Here is a 17,394-nt window from a genome sequence, read left to right on the forward strand (position 1 = left end):
CAGGAGTTTTAATTTGAAGAGTATCATCAGCTGAGTAGCATATTTTCCCTGGGGAGCAAAAATGTGAATCCATAACACATTCTCTTTAAATCCATAACAAAATTTTTATTTAACACAGAAAAATTTTATAATTTGTTGTATATTTTTATGTACAGTATTGAAAGTTATACTTTCAACAACTTTGTGAAACTGGGTTAAGTCATCAAGTAGAATGAAGTGTCTTATTAAGATTACAGATAGGAAACAAAACTTACCAATACAAACTCCCATGCAAATTGTTCTTTAAAGAGGTTTCCAGAATTGGTGAGATTAACTTAGGTTAACCTTTCGGAAATAAGTGTCCTCTGGTCATTATTCTCAGTTCTACTACGTTAGGGTAACCATACAATTTATCATTTAATCTGGGAGACTTTTGAAAATAAAAGAGGGTACTATTAAAAGTTACCTCAAAATAATAGGCATAGCCCTGCACTATTGAATATATTTTCCGTGAATCTCTGTCAGACAGAAGATGGACAAGACACATCATGAGGCTGAACTGCTAAAAAGTCATCCTGGATGAGACATCCTGAAGGACTGCACAACACCAGTTTTGCAATCTGAAGCCCATCAATGCACTAACAACAACAAACCAAAAGTGACTAAAAGGGGATACACATGACTTAGTGACTATTGCTTATAAGGTTCAAACTTGCTTACCTCCATGGCATCTTCCAAATTCTCTTCTGCATCTGCTTTCTCTGTCATCAGTTTGGCTGCCTTAAAATATGTTTTCATAAGTAGATAACCCCTTTTTGCTCCATTCCAGTATGATCGAGGAATTTCCACTAAGCCATACCCCAACAACAACACAAGAAGAAACAGACCCCATGTATTTGCAGCAGCTATCCCAATTGTCTGCAGCTGGTTCCTAAGAAAGGGAAACAACAGATAATATGTATATTTTAATGGAAAGATAAAATGTGACTGCATAAATAGACTTTAACACAGGAGACACTGTTTCTATTGCAGTTAAAATTAGCATCTAGAATAATTCATGGCAATAATATGTATATATTTTCCCAAAGGAAACATTTTCCATTAGGTGATTTCTTATTCTATATTAAACAAAAGAAGTTTGAAAATGTTTCAAATTAACCTGTGTTGCTGACCTAGCAAATCTCAGGAATACAATAGTGAGACCTAGCACTGCTGATCTATTCCTAAATTTTCAGATGTAGACCTTCACATATATTACAAATCATAAGTATAAAACAGATTTCAATTTTATTGAAATATCTAAATCTAAGGTAACATTAAGAACAAATATGCCTTCAAATTATAATCAAAACAAAAAAAAAATCACAAGTTCCAATGAAAAATAAAGCCAGTAATTTTATCATAAAAATTTTGAAATTCTATCCAAAAATCATAAGGGTTATTACTTTTAATATATAGCCATTAGACTAACCATTAATCTTTTGCCTAAAATCTATATTTAAAGATGTCATTCCGTATTTCCTTTCTTAGTAATATGGATTATTTACATATTCTTTTGGGGAAATCCATAAAATATGTAACAATATATTTCTCAATGAAATGTCTTTTTACCTGACATATGAAGTTAAAAATGATTTTTTAAAAATGCAAACATACATTAAAGCAATGTTAAGAAGACTACTTTTCTTACCATTCTAAATGTAAATGTGGGTTTACAGCTACATAAATTAAAAATGCTCCAAAAATCAGCAAATAGGTGCCATAGTAGATTGCATTCTCAATTAGTGCAGTTTTGATCTTTCCAGTGATGGAAAACCCTCCTGATCTTGCATATGACTGCATAAAAGGTAAGAGAATCCTAGATGGATAGAAAAAATATGATTAAAAATCCAAATAATTGATATGTCTGTATAACCTCAAAGTGCCAGAAATATGTGAATCTCAATTTTAATGAATAGTTCTTCTCACTAATAAATGTTTATAAATAATCATGAATACTTAATAACTATAATAGATGACTGAGTATTTTTGTAATATAAAATTTTAGGGAAAGCAAATAGGTCTTTAAAGCCTTTATGAAGAGTCTGGACTACATTCAAAGAAAACATTTTTGATCAAATTTTAGTTTTCTAAGGCTTCAGCATGGAGAATGGATAAAAGAGGAACAAAATTGGAACTAGTTGGGAGGGGGAAGGGTGATGATGGTGGTAAGCAGCAAAAAGGGAGAAGGTCAGTTGACAGCATACTGACTTTGAAGTAGTACCTAGGAGACATCCAAGAGGAGCTGCACACAAACCCAGCTTCAGGGTTCAGGAGAGAGGACTAAAAATATGGATAGCTTCCGAAGTCATCACTGTATCAATGGCAGTGAAATAACATCAGTAGATACTCAACTGGAAGAATGAGTATGGAGAATGTGAAGGAAAGAACTGAGACAGATCTCTGAGAAATATCAACTTTTAAGAGAGGTAGAGAACAGAAGGAGGGTAGACCAGCAAGAGACTGAGACAGAATAATAGTGGGGCAAGGAAGAAAACCAAGGAGCATATGGATTAGGAACTAGGAGAGGAAAGTTAAAGTGGAGAGAGAGAATCAAATGCCGCCAAGAGGTGAAGTAAATTAAGAACCTGTATGTATAAGTGGAGGATTGAGAATAGAAAGCAGAGTACTATGGTTAAGAAATAAGTAAACAATAAGCAAGTGGAGATATCAAATATCGAGAATTTATTTAAGAAGTTTGGCTGGGTAGGATAAACTATGGCATATACATATAATGGGGTATGTTACAGAAATGGAAAAGAACAGAATACTGATACATACAGCACAGCATAGATGAATTTCCCAAATACGTGAGCAAAGAGAGATGCAAAAAAGTTCACAATGTATAATTCTATGCTTATAAAGTTCATAAACAGGCAAAAACTGATCTATGGTGATGGAAGTCAGAATCATGGTTACTTCCAGGGAGTGCCGCGGGATGACTACACAGGGAAGCGTGAGTGAGGCTTCTGGGGGCATTGCTAATGTTCTATAACATCATCTGCGTGCTGGTGTATGGGTGTATTCACTTTGAAAAAAGTCAAACTAAACACAATCTATGCATTTTTCGGTATGAATTTATGCTTCAATTTTAAAAAGTTTCTAAAAAAATTTAGTTGTGATCAGATCAACAAGGCAGAGCTGGAAAGGAATCTGAATTGAGAGACTTTCATTTTTGTTTCTGTTTTCTTTTCAAAAGATGAGAGAAATGTGCATGCTTCGTTGAAATTGAAAGCTACAAGTATGTAACAAGAGCTGAAGGGGATGGATCCATATTTTAGGAAGAAGTGATGACAGCAGCAGCTTGTCTGGAGTGGCCTCAGCAAAGATGCTGGCCACAGTGGGGGAGGATTGGAGGGGGCTGTGCACTCCATGGAGCTAGCAGGAGCTGGGAAGAGGTGGGAGCCCCACCCTCTTCAGAGTTGGTGGGGCAGGAGCCCTGCCCTCTTGGGCATAGCTGCAGCTGCCCAGCTGTGGCTGTGGATCCAGGCATCCCTGCACTTTCGGGGGATGAAAGCCCCCATACCCCTACAGGCTTAGAAGTACCTGCTCCTGACACCTGCTCTGATTTTGGAGAAAAGTTGTGACTGAATCCAGGCACTGTTGCAACCTAGCTGGGTGTGCACACACGCTCAGGGCAGCACTGACACCAGCCCCCTGCTGCCTCAGCCCACTCTGGACTTTGGACACCAACAAGCACAGAAGGGAGACTGATAGTGGGGCTGAGGGCAGCTCAGCATGGGCCTGCAGGCACTGGTTGGCATGAACAGCCTGGGTGCCATAAATGACATGATTGATGGTGGCAGGAGGCAGATAGGCTCCTGGGCAGAAGCGGGCAGGTCCCCAGTGAAGCCCCACCTTCAAGCCAGGGACAGCCTGAAGCATGGGGGCCGGGCCACCAGTTCTGTGGACCAGAGTGAGAACTTAGGATGCTTTTTTCAGGTCTGCCTATGGCCCAATTGGTGCACACTTCCTCCTCTCTGAAGCCCATAAAAACCCCAGACTCAGCCCCACTTAGGTAGATGACAGGACAACCTGACTACAGATAGGAGCTATCTACTCCAGGTCTCCTCGACTGGGGGCTGCACAGACGATTGGGATAACCTGCCTGCAGATAGGAGCTACCCACTCTGGGGCTCCTCTCCACTGAGAGCTGTACTTGTCAGGACAACCTGCCTGCAGAAAGGAGCTATCCACTTTGGGTCTCCTGAGAGTTGTACTATCACTCAATAAAGCACCTCTTCACCGTGCTCACCCTCCAGTTGTCCGCATACCTCATTCTTCCTGGACGTAGGACAAGAACTCAGGACCTGCTGAATGGCAGAACTGAAGGAGCTGAAACACAAACAGGGCTGAAACATGCCTCTGCCACTTGCCATGTTGCAGGTGACAAGAAGAGAAGAGCTGTGGCCCTTCCAGGAGCCCAGATCTAGGGGCTCCCCAAGCCAGGGCTGTGACACCCTCTTTGGAGCTCTGAGGTTTCTGGCATCTCCAAGCTTCTGGGTACCACCACATTCCTCTCATCCAGATGCAGGTGTCCACAGCAGAAGCTGCTTGCAGTGCATCTGACCCAGCCACAGGCTTGCACAGAGCTGACACCTGTGCCAGTGCCTGGAGCTGCCCACCCTGCCACAGCAGCCAGCGTGTCTGGCTGTGCTCAATGGCTGGATCCCACGCTCACTCACTCACACACCCCTCGCCACTCCATGCCTGGCTTGCCCTTGGGAGGCATGAGATCAGAGCCAGGAGCATGAGCTAAGTGCAACCTGCCAGGCTGAGTAAGCGGAATAAGCCCAATGGGCCTGAGTAAAATTCAGGCAAAGGTGCTACTGGCCATAGAGGTTTCCAGCTGGCAAAACAACATCCCTAAGGATCCTGTGACAGAAGTATTGGCTTTAACAAGCATGACTCTTCCATCTTTGGAGGGGAAAGAAAAAAAGATGGGTAGGTATGTAGATTTGTTGGTGAGAAGCTGAAAGAGCTGCCATCTGATGACTCCTGTTTTAACTGCTGGATGGAAAGTAGTCATCTGCTAAGAGGCTAAGAGTAAAGATGATTTTGTTGTTGTTGTTAGGGAGTACAAGAGAGAAAGCCATAAAGAGGACACAAGTTTGAAGTGAGTGGAAATATTCCTTGTAGAAAATGGAAAGAAAGCAAACTAAAAAAACAAAGAAGGAAAGTCTAGCAATGTTGAGAGCCCAGTTGAATTTAATAGACAAGATTTTACAAAAGCACTACTCTGCTATGTAATTTTTCTCTTGCAATGTTCAGTGCCTCCAGTTTTAGAGTGCAGTTGTTTGCAGATCTAAGAGATGCTTAGTAGACAGCAGATAAGTATGAGTTTGGAGCATAGCAGAAAGATAAAAATAATGGGTAGAAAGATTCAGAATGCATTATTGGTCAATGAAATCACGGCTATAATTACAGCTACGCAGGAAGAGTCTGACAAGATGACCAAGATAGGACGCTAGGGAAGACCAACATTTAGAAAATGGGCAACAGAAATGGCACCCATAAAGGAAATTCAGAAGGTTAGGGAAAGCAGACAGAAAGAAAACCAGAGTATATGACCTTAGCAAGGGCAGTTTCATGTAATAATGCGGCTGGAAGAAGGATTGGACTGAAGGGCAAAAGAGAAGGCAATAACTGAAAGGAAACAGTAACAACAGAAACTTTGTTTCTGTTTTCTATTTTCTATTTGTGGTTTTTTTTCTTTTTCTTTTTTCTGTAAGATGGGACACACTTGAGAGAGCAGAAAGGGAGAGGATAGAGATTTAAGGAAAAAAATGACACATAAATAAATTCCAAACTATATTGATTGAAAAACAACATTTTATTCCTTTAGCCAAAATTTAAAAAATTTTATCCTTTACTGTAACTTACCACGTTAAAAATTGTGACGTCCAATACACTACCCTCCAGAAAATTGGCATGATTCCATCAGGAATATAACTCCACGGCTTGAAACAAGGATGCTGGCTGTTGAATAAAAAGTTAAAGCCAATTAATCATAAATGACTACTTAAATGAATTATACAATTAATTTGCATGTGGCCAAGTTAATTTACATTCAGATTTTAAATTACTGACTCTAATAATCAATAACCCATAAAATTTCACAGAAATTTTCAAATTCAAAGCTGACTGCCAAACTAAAAAAACACACAAAAGCAACAAAATAGATTGTTCTGAAAATGTCATTTAAGTTTTCAACTTTCAGTGTATTTTTAGTCATTGGGTAAAAAGAAAACTTAATGTTTAACTAATAGACTAAAAGTGCAACAATCATTAAAAGCAAATGTATTATGAAATAAAATTTCTAATGATTACCTTTCAAATACACAATCCATTTATAGGTTGGGTTTTTTTTTTGTTTTTTTTTTTCAGGTTATAGGGGTTGGGAGGGGAAAACATTAGGTAATTAATTCCTGAAAATTGTAATGCTAATTAAATCACTCACTATAACATAGCTTCTATGGAGATGCATGCTAGCAACTATACATAATTCTGTTTAAATTTCTGAAGATATGATGAGTCTCTGATCATAAATTCTGCCATGTAGCCATATTCCTAAGCTAGAAGGATATCCCAAGAACTTGCAACAATCTGTAGCTACTGCTGATCTTTATCCAGTTTTTTTCAATAGTGCTTCAAATGGAAGTAACACCTGCATTTTAAATTTACCTTTTCTCAAGTTAGATTTTTTTAAAATATGCATAAAGCAGCATGCAAATACTACTGAAAGCATTCATAAAGGCTATAGTCAACATATATAAGCTTTTTACTTAAAAGTTTGATATGAATTCAATATAATCTTTGGACAACTTGAACTTTATTAATTTTTTATGTAAATCTATAATGCTTTTGAAGGATGTGCAATATGAAAGGAATACCATAAGTTCAGAAATACTTGTCCTTTATTATAACCTTGTAAATAAGGCAAAAGTGAAAATACATCCCATGTTTTTACATCTGAGATAGGCTGAGAGGAAAAACAGGTTTTAGAAATTACATACTTGGTAAAGAAGAACCAGGACTAAAAAATCAGGACTTCTTCAAGTTTCTCACTACCATCTACTGAAGGGCTTTGTGGACCAATAAATATTAAAAATTAGATTTAATTAGAATATGATGTAATGAAAAGTCTACTAGGAAAGAATAGAGGTGGGGGGAATTAGTAGAGAATGAGGATAACTTACATAAATATAAAATCTGGATGGTAAAAACTTTCAATTTTTAAACAATGTGTCCCCTAAAATATTTATCTTTTTTTTAAAAAAAGGAAATACCTTGGAACAGGGTTAGCAGTTGCGTACAATCCTGTAATGTTGCTGTTCTCAGGAGGGCTTGAATTTGCAGCAGCATGCTTGCACCGGTTGTATATTGTCTAAAGCAACGAATGTATGGTTTAAAAATGAGAATCAAAAGGTTACCAAGTACTTAAAGGACATCAGAGTTTATAAATCTACCTATCTAAACTTACCTTCCTGGCTATGCTTTTCTTTTTTCTTTTTCTTTTCTTTTTTTTTTTTTTTTTTTTTTTGAGGCGGAGTCTCGCTCTGTCGCCCAGGCTGGAGTACAGTGGTGCGATCTCGGCTCACTACAAGCTCCACCTCCCGGGTTCACGCCATTCTCCTGCCTCAGCCTCCCGAGTAGCTGGGACTACAGGCGTCCGCCACCATGCCCGGCTATTTTTTTTGTATTTTCAATAGAGATGGGGTTTCACCGTGTTAGCCAGGATGGTCTCAATCTCCTGACCTTGTGATCCGCCTGCCTCGGCCTCCCAAAGTGCTAGAATTACAGGCGTGAGCCACCGCGCCTGGCCCTTGGCTATGCTTTTTAATGATCAAATGGCCATATAATCTTCTAATTCAAAACTGACATAACTTAGCTGTCTTAAGAAATAACATTATTTCCAACATGCTGTATGATTAAAATTTCTCTTTTAAATTGTGAAAATAAATTTCACTCCTTACCGTACTAACATCCAGAGGCAGTATGAAGACAATAAGAAAGCAGAGATACCAAGCAAGCAGTGTTCCAATAATTACAAGTCTATGCTGTTTCTTAAAGTCTCCATATCGATGAAGTAGAAATAATGCCAGAAAAAAGACAAAAACAATCTCAAGTCCCAAAGCTGCACCACTCATTATTGAATATTTCACTCTGACTAACCAAAGTTATTCATGTACAGGTCTGGACCATATCTATAAAGTGAAAAGAAGGTTAAAATGCATCATTAACACAGGAAATGACGTTTGGAAATTTCATTTGAATATTTATTAGTACATTAATACATTAATCAACTCTCTGGATTAATGTCATGCTTCACATTGGACTATGAATAAGATTAAAAGGGTAATTCCTATCCTCAAGCACTTATATTTTATTTTTAAAACACCCTTAAAAATTTCATGTACCTTGTATTTTCAAAAACTTAACAAAAATTATTAGTTCTTACAATACTACAAATTAAGAAGTTCTTATTTTAGATGTCAACAGTTTTAATACAGTGTCATTTGGAGTTTGTTTCTTAATATTATAAGTCCTAACAGAATAGTTTATGCAAATAAGCTGTTAACTAAATCCTAGGAAATTAGATACTTAGTAAAATACATTTTTCTAAGATTATTCATCCTCTATAGTTTAAGATTTTCTAAAAGAGAGGAAGGAAAAAATGGAAAGAGACCATTTAAAAGTAACCTTTTGTTTTTTGAAATAGTATTTTTCTTTTGTGTTAATTTTGCCTAACAACTCAACTTTCATGAAATTCTTACTGCTTCACAAAATATATTTATCACTTCCATTTATCTACATAAATCTTTAAACTTACTTTAATAAATTCTCATTTTTAATTTTTCTACTATTTTATATGCAGAAAATTTATCAATGACTATTGAAGTCATACATTTCAAAACATTCTTAATTTTATGATACAGTCATCAGCGAATAGTTTACCTGATATCTCTCTACTCAAAAAAATTAGAGTATAGAGATTTAAAGTCTCTATTTTAAAATTTAAAAATTTGATCTCTATACTTAAAAAAATTTACTAATCAAAGGCAATATGAACTTTTCTCCTTTGTAAAATCAATGTTAGACTTTTGTTTATCTACATACTACAATATTTCAAGGAATGCATTAATATCCTAACAGAGAATCAAGAGTGTGATGCAACCCAACAAAATAAAATAAGCGGCAGTGGCTCACACCTGTAATCCTAGCACTTTGGGAGGCTAAGGCAGGCGGATCACCTGAGGTCAGGAGTTCGAGACCAGCCTGGGCCAACATGGTGAAACCCCATCTGTACTACAAAAATTAGCCAGGCGTGGTAGCGGGTGCCTGTAATCACAGCTACTCGGGAGGCTGAGGCAGGAGAATCACTTGAACCTGGAAGGCGGAGGTTGCAGTAAGCCGATATCGTGCCATTGCACTCAAGCCTGGGCAACAAGAGCAAAACTCTGTCTCAAAATAAATAAATAAATAAATAAAAACAAAATAAGGGAGAACCAATGAGATACTTCAAATCAACAAACATCTTTAACTAAAACTATTTAGAATAATAGAAAAGATAGTTTGAGTACTTTAAAGGGTTAAATTTAAATTTACATACAAAATACTCCTACATGAACTATCACATAGAAAAATCACATTTAATGAACAATTTTCTTCACTATTTCTTTATATTGATAAACAGTTTCCATTTCAACTGTCAATATTTTCATTTTTCTTAAATATCTAAAATTGAACTTCTTTCATCACTCTCTACCCTCTTATCCTGCTATATTTTCCTTCAATGCATTTATTCATCTGATATAATACATATTCTTTATATTTATTATCTCTCCAAACCTCTCCCCTTACCCCAGAGACTATGAGAGCAGAGACTTGACTATTTTATTCCATACTATATTCCAGTTGTCTGATGTAGTTAGTACCTGGCATACAGTAATATCAAGAAATATTTGTTGAAATAATAAAAAAAATACTGTGTAGTTTAGTACATACACTATTTTTCTATTACTGACGACTTCAAAGGCAATGTAAAACTCTTGTAATGGTAAACTGATTTAACAAATACTTATTACGACTCAAAAGGCTTAAAACTCTGAACATTACCAAATACTACTCAAATTTTCAAATTTCATATTCTATGAAACAACTTATACCACAACAAAGTCAAATCTTATGTTTTAAAAAATAGACAAGGTTTTGCCATGTTGCCCAGGCTGGTCTCGAACTCCTGAGCTCAAGTGATCTGCCTGCCTCAGCTCCCAAAGTGGCATGCGCCACAGCACCCAGCCAAATCTTATTTTTAAGCTAAGTGTAGATTAAGTAGTTGGTGAAAGCTCAACGCAGAATGTGCTGATAACAAAACCATCTTCGAGATCTAGGGTTTTTTTTTCTTTAAAAAAACCCCATCGATGTGAGTTTAAATGTAACATAATTAACTGAAAATCCTTTTATGACTTGAACTAGACCTGAAATTGTCTAGTGCAAGGAATATGACAATCATAGGAAAAAAAGACTAAATATTAGAGATTACCAAAGAAATGCTAAATAAAGCATGGCAGAGCCAAATGATGAAATATTATTGTAGTATAAGAAATAATGTTTGTTAAGATTATTTAATAACATCAGAAAATTACCCTAACAGCAATTGAAAATTTGGCACATATTTTTACATAAGCATAAAAAAGAGTAAGGTAACAATGAAATGTATTAAAACATCAATAGTCTTTAGGTGGTAAGATTATGGGCATAATAAGAAAACAACAAAATCAGTTATAAACCTGACACTAGCTATTAATTTTTTTACTATGGCACTCAATTTTTCAGTCTGATTCATAGTCAGCACTTTAAAGGGTTGTAGATGAAGAAATAGAATTATGGATCCTTTATTCTAGTAATAAATGATTTGGTTACATACCTTCCCACACTTCATGTGTTAGTATCTTACCACTGCTGTAACAAATTACTACAAACTTAGTGACTTTAAACAACATCCATTTATTATTAATATCTTATAGCTTCTGTAGGTCAGAAGTTCAAACACAGCATAGTTCAACTTAGTTCTCTGCTTAGGGTCACACAAGTTTAAAATCAAGGTGTCAGCAGGTTTGCATCTTTCTCTGAAGAAGAATCCATTTCTAATCTCATTCAGGCTACTGGCAGGGTCTCACACTGTTGCCCAGGCCAGAGGGCAGTGGCATGATCATGGCTCAACATAACCTTGAGCTCCTGGGCTCAAATGATCCTCCCACCTCAGCTTCCAGATAGCTAGGACTATAGGTGCACACCACCATGCATGGCTAATTTAAAAAAAAATTTTTTTTTGTAGAGACAGGGTCTTGCTATGTTGCCCAGGCTGGACTCAAATGCCTGGCCTCAAGTGATCCTCTCACCTTGGCCTCCCAAAGCACTGAGATTTCAGGCATGATCCAACTAGCCAAGCCAAAACTCAGTTCTTTATGGTTATAGGACTGAGATCCCTGTTCCCCTGCAAGCTGACAGCTGGCATTTAGCCTTAGCTCTAGAGACCTCTCCCCAGTCTTTGCATGTGGCTCTGTATATCTTTTTAAATTGTATATATTTAAAGTGCACAACAGTGATGTTTTGATATACTGTACATATACAGTGAAATAATCACCATAGTCAAACAAATTAACATATCTATCTCCTCACACACTTCTCTCTCTAAGTGTGTGTGTATGTATGTGTGTGTGTGTCTGTGGCCCTGAATATTTTAGAAGCAGCAATGGCTTGTCAAATTCTTCTCACGCTTGAAATTTGTTTTTCAGGGCTCATCTGATTACACTGGGCCTGCCTGAATAATTTCATCATTTTTACTGGTTCCAGAGATAAGAGCATAGACATTCTTAGGGGTTTATTATTCTGTTTACCATACCATCTATTTCTGTTGAGGCTGAACCATATTGCCTTCTTATGACACAGGTTAGGACCAGTGATCCCATGAAATTGGAGAAAAAAATTGGGGTTTTCCTAACTTTAGAAAATAATAGTTTTAAAGTCCATATCTTTAACCTTGTGCCAACATTCAAGTGATGAGTTGCAAGGTTTAGGGAAGAAGGAGAAGAAAGGGGATGATAATGATGATGATGGTGATACTAAAATGGGGAGGTAAATAAAAATTCACTTCCATGTGATTAAGCACCACAGTAGCAAAACTTGATTATACTCGAAATCAAAATGCCAATTCATTAAAACTACCAGATTTTAGTGCCCGATGTGGCATACTGTACCCTTCAAAATACCAGTTCTGAAAGTCTTAAACATTTAAAATCCAATTCAATCTTTTTCCAATCATCAAAGTATTATTCAATATTACTTTCAAATGCCTTTATAATGATTTCACAATTAGCATGTTAATGTTACTGACTAATGTTACTGACTAAAGTACTGCTTCCTGAGTACTTTATGGCTGATAATAGTTTTTCAGGCCAAATACCCTTTGATGGAACTTCAGAGGTTAAGATAATTTTGTAGTTTGAAGATTTCCAAATGTTTTGAGAGAGAGAGAGAGAGAATGGGTACCAAGTGATCAGAACACAAACAAAACACTGACAACAATTTTGTCAAAACCAAAGATTCTGAAACTGAATGAAAATTTCTAACTGGAACCTAATGATTCATCAGACTCAAATACTGTTAACTTAAATATCTGAGTCTGATGAATCATTAGGTTCCAATTGGAAATTTTATCTAACTTCATATATCTGTACTTTTACTCAGATATGTGCAAAATAATAAAAACCAGGAGACAACTCAAAATCCTAATTATGAAAAATCAAAAGAACCAGAATTAGAAGTGAACAATTAAGTCAACAATTTTCCACCAATAATCAAAATTTAAATCTTCCGAACATAATCGTTATTCACATATTTAAAGATTTCAGGTATGAGAGAGTTCAGTTTAGGACACAGACTACTGCAAGAGAGTATTATTCCCACTTGAAAAATGAAAAAAAAAAAAAACCATCATAATATTTTTAAAGGTACCTAAGAGCTGAGCTGGCGAACCAACCAGGTAACCTGAATTCCAAAATGTGACAAGCCCCTGAGGACAGTGGCATACTGTCCTGCTTTACCTTTTGCAAGGCATGAAGAGAAGAGGTAGCAATCATGTAAGCATATAAGAAAAAAGAACTAAAATTTTACTGAATTCTTAAAGATTTCATATATAGAAATTGCAAGACATTTTGATAGAGAATAATCTGTAAAGTCCTTCCTAATAATAAAATAATTTCAAAAAATGAATAGCTAACATTTAGAATGTGTTCACTATAATTTTAAGCATCATATTAATACTAGTACCTACCATGCTTTATCAAATTAGACCTCACAACCTAGTAAGAAAGGGCTGTTCGTTTCCTTGCTTAACAGAAAAAAACAATGCAGAGAGGTAAAGTAACTTGTCCAAGTTAACAGAGCTGGTGAATGGTAAAGCTGGGATTCTAATAGAGGCATCTTTACTACAGAGCCTGGATCATAATTACATGTCTCTTCTCTAATCTAGACATAGTTTCTTAATGCAATTTAAATTGCTTAATGATTTATTTTGTTCAGTCTTCACAGGGATCAAATTAGAAACATTCTCCCATTTCTTTTAGATATATCAGGACAGAATGCTAAGTCATGTCTAATAAAGAATTTAACACAAACTTTTTACCTCACAGATTATACTACCACTACTTGATTTAAGGGTAATATATGACTGTACTCTACATGGGAAAAGTGGAAAACATAGAGTAAATTAGAATCCGTTTGTTCTTGCCCCAATCTGCCTATCTTAGAGCATTAAATTGCAATGAATTAAAGATCTACTTAGTTCCAAGCACCATTCATTCATTTAGCAAATATTTACTGAACCCCTACTATATGGTGAGCTCTGTTCAAGGGGCTGGAGATAGAAAAATCCAAGCAAAGTCCCTGCCCTTAAAAAGCCTAGTGGGAGGAAACAGGCAATTAAAAAAAAAATACATTAGGGGGTGATAAGGGTGATGTAAACAGGTAGCTGCCACCACCACAGAGAATAAATCGGTTCTGGAAATACATTATTCAAGATTAGTTTGGCTACACATAACAGAAAAGTCCAATATAGTAGAGACTTACACAATGCAGAATTTATTTCTCATGTAAAAGAAGTCTTGAGATAGGTGGTTATGGCAAGTTATCAGATTATCAGAGGCCAAGGCCCCCTCTCTAGTCCACATCCTTAGCAGGTGGCTTTAATCCTTATGTTCCAGGACAGATGCTGGAACTCCAGGAATCCTATCATCATCTAGACAGCAGGATGGAGAAACAAAGAAGGGTGGACCTTCTTCCTTTTAAAGAGATGTAAGAATTGGCTGGGCACGGTGGCTCACACCTGTAATCCCAGCACTTTGGGAGGCTGAGGTCGGCGGATCATCTGAGGTCAGGAATTCGAGACCAGCCTGACCAACATAGAGAAACCCCGTCTCCACTAAAAATACAAAATTAGCCAGGCATGGTGGCGCATGCCTGTAATCCCAGCTACTCAGGAAGGCTGAGGCAGGGGAATTGCTTGAACACGGGAGGTGGAGGTTATGGTGAGCCAAGATCGCGCCATTGCACTCCAGCCTGGGCAACAAGACTGAAATTCCATCTCAAAAAATAAAAATAAAATTAATCAGAAAAAATAAGATATATCAGTAGCAATCACAATGCAGTTCTTTATGACCAGATAGCAACCTCTATGTACCTACTAATCTCGTCTTCAATGGACACAATTCCTTATGTTAAAAATAATCTAATGTACCAATTTAAACTTGCATTTATTATATTAAGGCAATAGTCATGATTAGAAGGAATGCAAAAAAAAATTATTCCCATATTAGGAAGATGAAGTATTTCTGTTACCGGGGCAAACTATTAAACTGATTTTCAAAACTGACAGGCTCTCCCTGAAGTCCTAGAGAGGATCTTGTGTTCACTAATTCAGATGTTGCAAGTATTCTAGTTCCCAGGTAACTCCTAGTAAAGCCAAGACTGAACAAAGATATTTCTCATCTTTAAATTTAGAATCATCTCATCGATTAAACCTTCCTATCTATGAGATCTATAACTGAAGTGGGCTCTCCCAATTATTTTACATCTCAAAACTGTTTATTCTCATCATGGCATCTTAAATATTTTTGTTTATTCTTTCTCCTCCATTAGCTTACAGGCTCTCTCTGTTTTGTTCCCTTTCCTGAAGGAAACTATAATTTTTTGTGTCAAAAATATTTTCTCCTATGAGTTGCAACCTTAAGGGAAATGATGTAGCTTCAAACGAAGGCAAATGCTTTCTCCGTAGCCAAAGTAACATAAAAGTCACTTTTTGTAAAACATCAGGATATTGCATTTTAAAATGCTTTCCATATAACATTAGTTTAATGAACGGCTTAGCCTAGTATTCTGCACCTAGTTCCAATCAAAACCAAGTTGTGAACAGATCCCTTCTTTACACCAATCTCATCTTTCAAGAACGAGCTAAAGGTTCATGAATCCCTTCCTCAAGAGGCAGTTACTTTTCAAGCTAAGGACCAAGCTTGAAACAAGCATATACCTGCACAAGGGAGGTTTAATTTCACTATAGAGCGAATCATTTTTTCAAGGAAACCAGAGGGTGTGTCATACAGCATCACTGAATATTCTAATATGCGATGAAGCTGTTATGCTTCCTCATGAACTTGATAAATCTTCATTTTTATGAGGCTTAGAATTCATCCCCCTTCCCTCTTCCACTGTTTTCCCGGGGTCACAGTTGTAGTATAGTTTGCCCAATGGATTTCGCATGGTCATTGTACCTGGAATATGTCACGCTCCCTACTCTAACCGCCCCCAAACTCTTCTCAGCAGAGATAGGCTGAAAGCAGCTTGCTTTTAGGCGGCGACGCAAACACACGTAGCCAGTTGAGCGACAGCAAGCAACCAAATGGCTTTGCTGGAGGCCCCCTGCGTGCACGGGTAAAGCCCGTTGCAAAATACAGTCCTTTCATTTATTCCCATGCTGCTATTTATGAGACCTGTCAAGGCTGCAAGGGCATGCACAGCCTTCCCACCACACAGGACCCGCTGGGGTCTCCGGCTCCCCTAAAATTAAACCATTGTCTCTCGTTCCAACTGCGTGTTTAGCTGTTGTGCGTATTTTACAGATAAAGGAAGGATCCTGTCCACAGACCCAATTCTAAGGGCCGCCTTCTCCCCGACGGAGGAAGAAGCTTCCTGGCAAAAGGACGAACAGGTGCGACGCCCGCAGTTCGCAGCCTCTCACCTGGCCGGCGGGCTGGGCTACTGTCACCACTCAGCAGCCAAGGACTTGGGCCCCGCAGCGGCGGCCACTCGGGGTCTGCCAGGTCCCCTCTCTTTCCTCCTGCGCTCGGCCCCGGACCCCAGACTCAAAAGCGCCTTACGCGTTCCGCCTTAGGCTCACCGTCCGATCTCGCCAGACGTCTGGATGGAACCGGGAAACGGCGGCCGCCACAGCTGTCCAGGTTCTGGGATGCACGCTCAGAGACGACAGCGCTGGCGATCACCAGAAGGCCTGCGGGCTCCCGAGAAAGGAAAATCCGTCTACGGTCCAGCGGCTGACATTTCCCAGTCAGCCGTAGCGCCGCCCGCTTCCGCCTCCCCTCCTACCCCGTGGGCCGACCAGTCCCGCTCCCGCGGGGGGTTGTGGGTATCTCGAAGGCGGGTAAAGCTGCAAGGGAAGGACGTAAGGGCGAGCCCGTCGGACTACGAAGCGGGACGGAAACCACAATTCCCAGCAGGCCTTGGGCCTCAGTGCGGCCGCGAAGCAGAGCGGGCTGTAGAGCCTTGCGCGCGCGGTGGGGATGGAACGTTGCTAGACTTAGCGGGTCTAGCTGCTGGGGGCCGGAGCAGCACGCTCGGAGCCGCCGCGCGCCAAAGCGGGAATCCGGGAGGCGAGCAGCTCTGCAATTAATGCACGTATTTTAAACTCCCGAGCCTACGGACGCTATGCACAGGTAAACGGATGCAAAAAGGGGAAGAGCATGAAATGGACCCTCTTAATAATTCTTTTAGGCCGCGAATATCGCTACTGGCTAATATTGTTAGTAATGCTGTTAAGTGAATGGTTGCTTAGCCCCTTCTTGGGGAAGGTGTGAATGGATGGATGCCTTAGTGCGGGGATCAGCGTGCGGTTTTATTTGGCTTCCCTAATTGGGCTTTTCTGCCACCGTTTTCAATCAGTGTATGATTGCCCTGTCTCTCTCCTTGTCTGTTCCCTCCACTGGGAGAAATTCTTGAGGCCTTCTGCAGGATCGTAAGTCAAAAAGCCTTCTCGATTTGTTCTTTTCATTTCTTCATTTTCTTGGTAACTCGCCGCGGGCA

The 17,394-nt window shown here is 38.5% G+C and overlaps 2 protein-coding genes across 9 annotated transcripts in view; one reads left to right on the forward strand and one right to left on the reverse strand.

Moving 5' to 3' along the window:
* LMBRD2 (LMBR1 domain containing 2) overlaps positions 1 to 16,690 on the reverse strand; it is a 53,552-nt gene extending 36,862 nt beyond the window's left edge. Inside the window, exons 1-7 of one of the 4 annotated variants that reach the window (XM_063664717.1) lie at positions 16,475 to 16,662; positions 14,152 to 14,320; positions 7,995 to 8,225; positions 7,308 to 7,405; positions 5,902 to 5,997; positions 1,670 to 1,837; positions 700 to 910 (exon numbers count right to left, since the gene is read on the reverse strand). In XM_063664717.1, coding sequence (XP_063520787.1) covers positions 700 to 910; positions 1,670 to 1,837; positions 5,902 to 5,997; positions 7,308 to 7,405; positions 7,995 to 8,168 — 747 coding nt within the window. In that variant the 5' untranslated portion in view covers positions 8,169 to 8,225; positions 14,152 to 14,320; positions 16,475 to 16,662. Of the gene's footprint in view, positions 1 to 699; positions 911 to 1,669; positions 1,838 to 5,901; positions 5,998 to 7,307; positions 7,406 to 7,994; positions 8,226 to 14,151; positions 14,321 to 16,315 lie in introns of all 4 variants that reach the window. The other 3 variants (XM_054487046.2, XM_054487047.2, XM_063664718.1) reach the window with 3 other exon arrangements.
* A 37-nt stretch (positions 16,691 to 16,727) lies between these two features.
* The window catches only part of SKP2 (S-phase kinase associated protein 2), a 134,105-nt gene continuing 133,438 nt past the window's right edge, over positions 16,728 to 17,394 (forward strand). For 2 of the 5 annotated variants that reach the window (XM_063664723.1, XM_063664724.1), the window contains exon 1: positions 16,728 to 17,027. In XM_063664723.1, the coding sequence (XP_063520793.1) occupies positions 17,020 to 17,027 (8 nt within the window). In that variant the 5' untranslated portion in view covers positions 16,728 to 17,019. The remainder of the gene's footprint in view (positions 17,028 to 17,394) is intronic. The other 3 variants (XM_054487064.2, XM_054487067.2, XM_054487063.2) reach the window with 2 other exon arrangements.

The sequence above is a fragment of the Pongo pygmaeus genome, chromosome 4 (assembly GCF_028885625.2).
Source record: "Pongo pygmaeus isolate AG05252 chromosome 4, NHGRI_mPonPyg2-v2.0_pri, whole genome shotgun sequence".
NCBI lineage: Eukaryota > Metazoa > Chordata > Mammalia > Primates > Hominidae > Pongo > Pongo pygmaeus.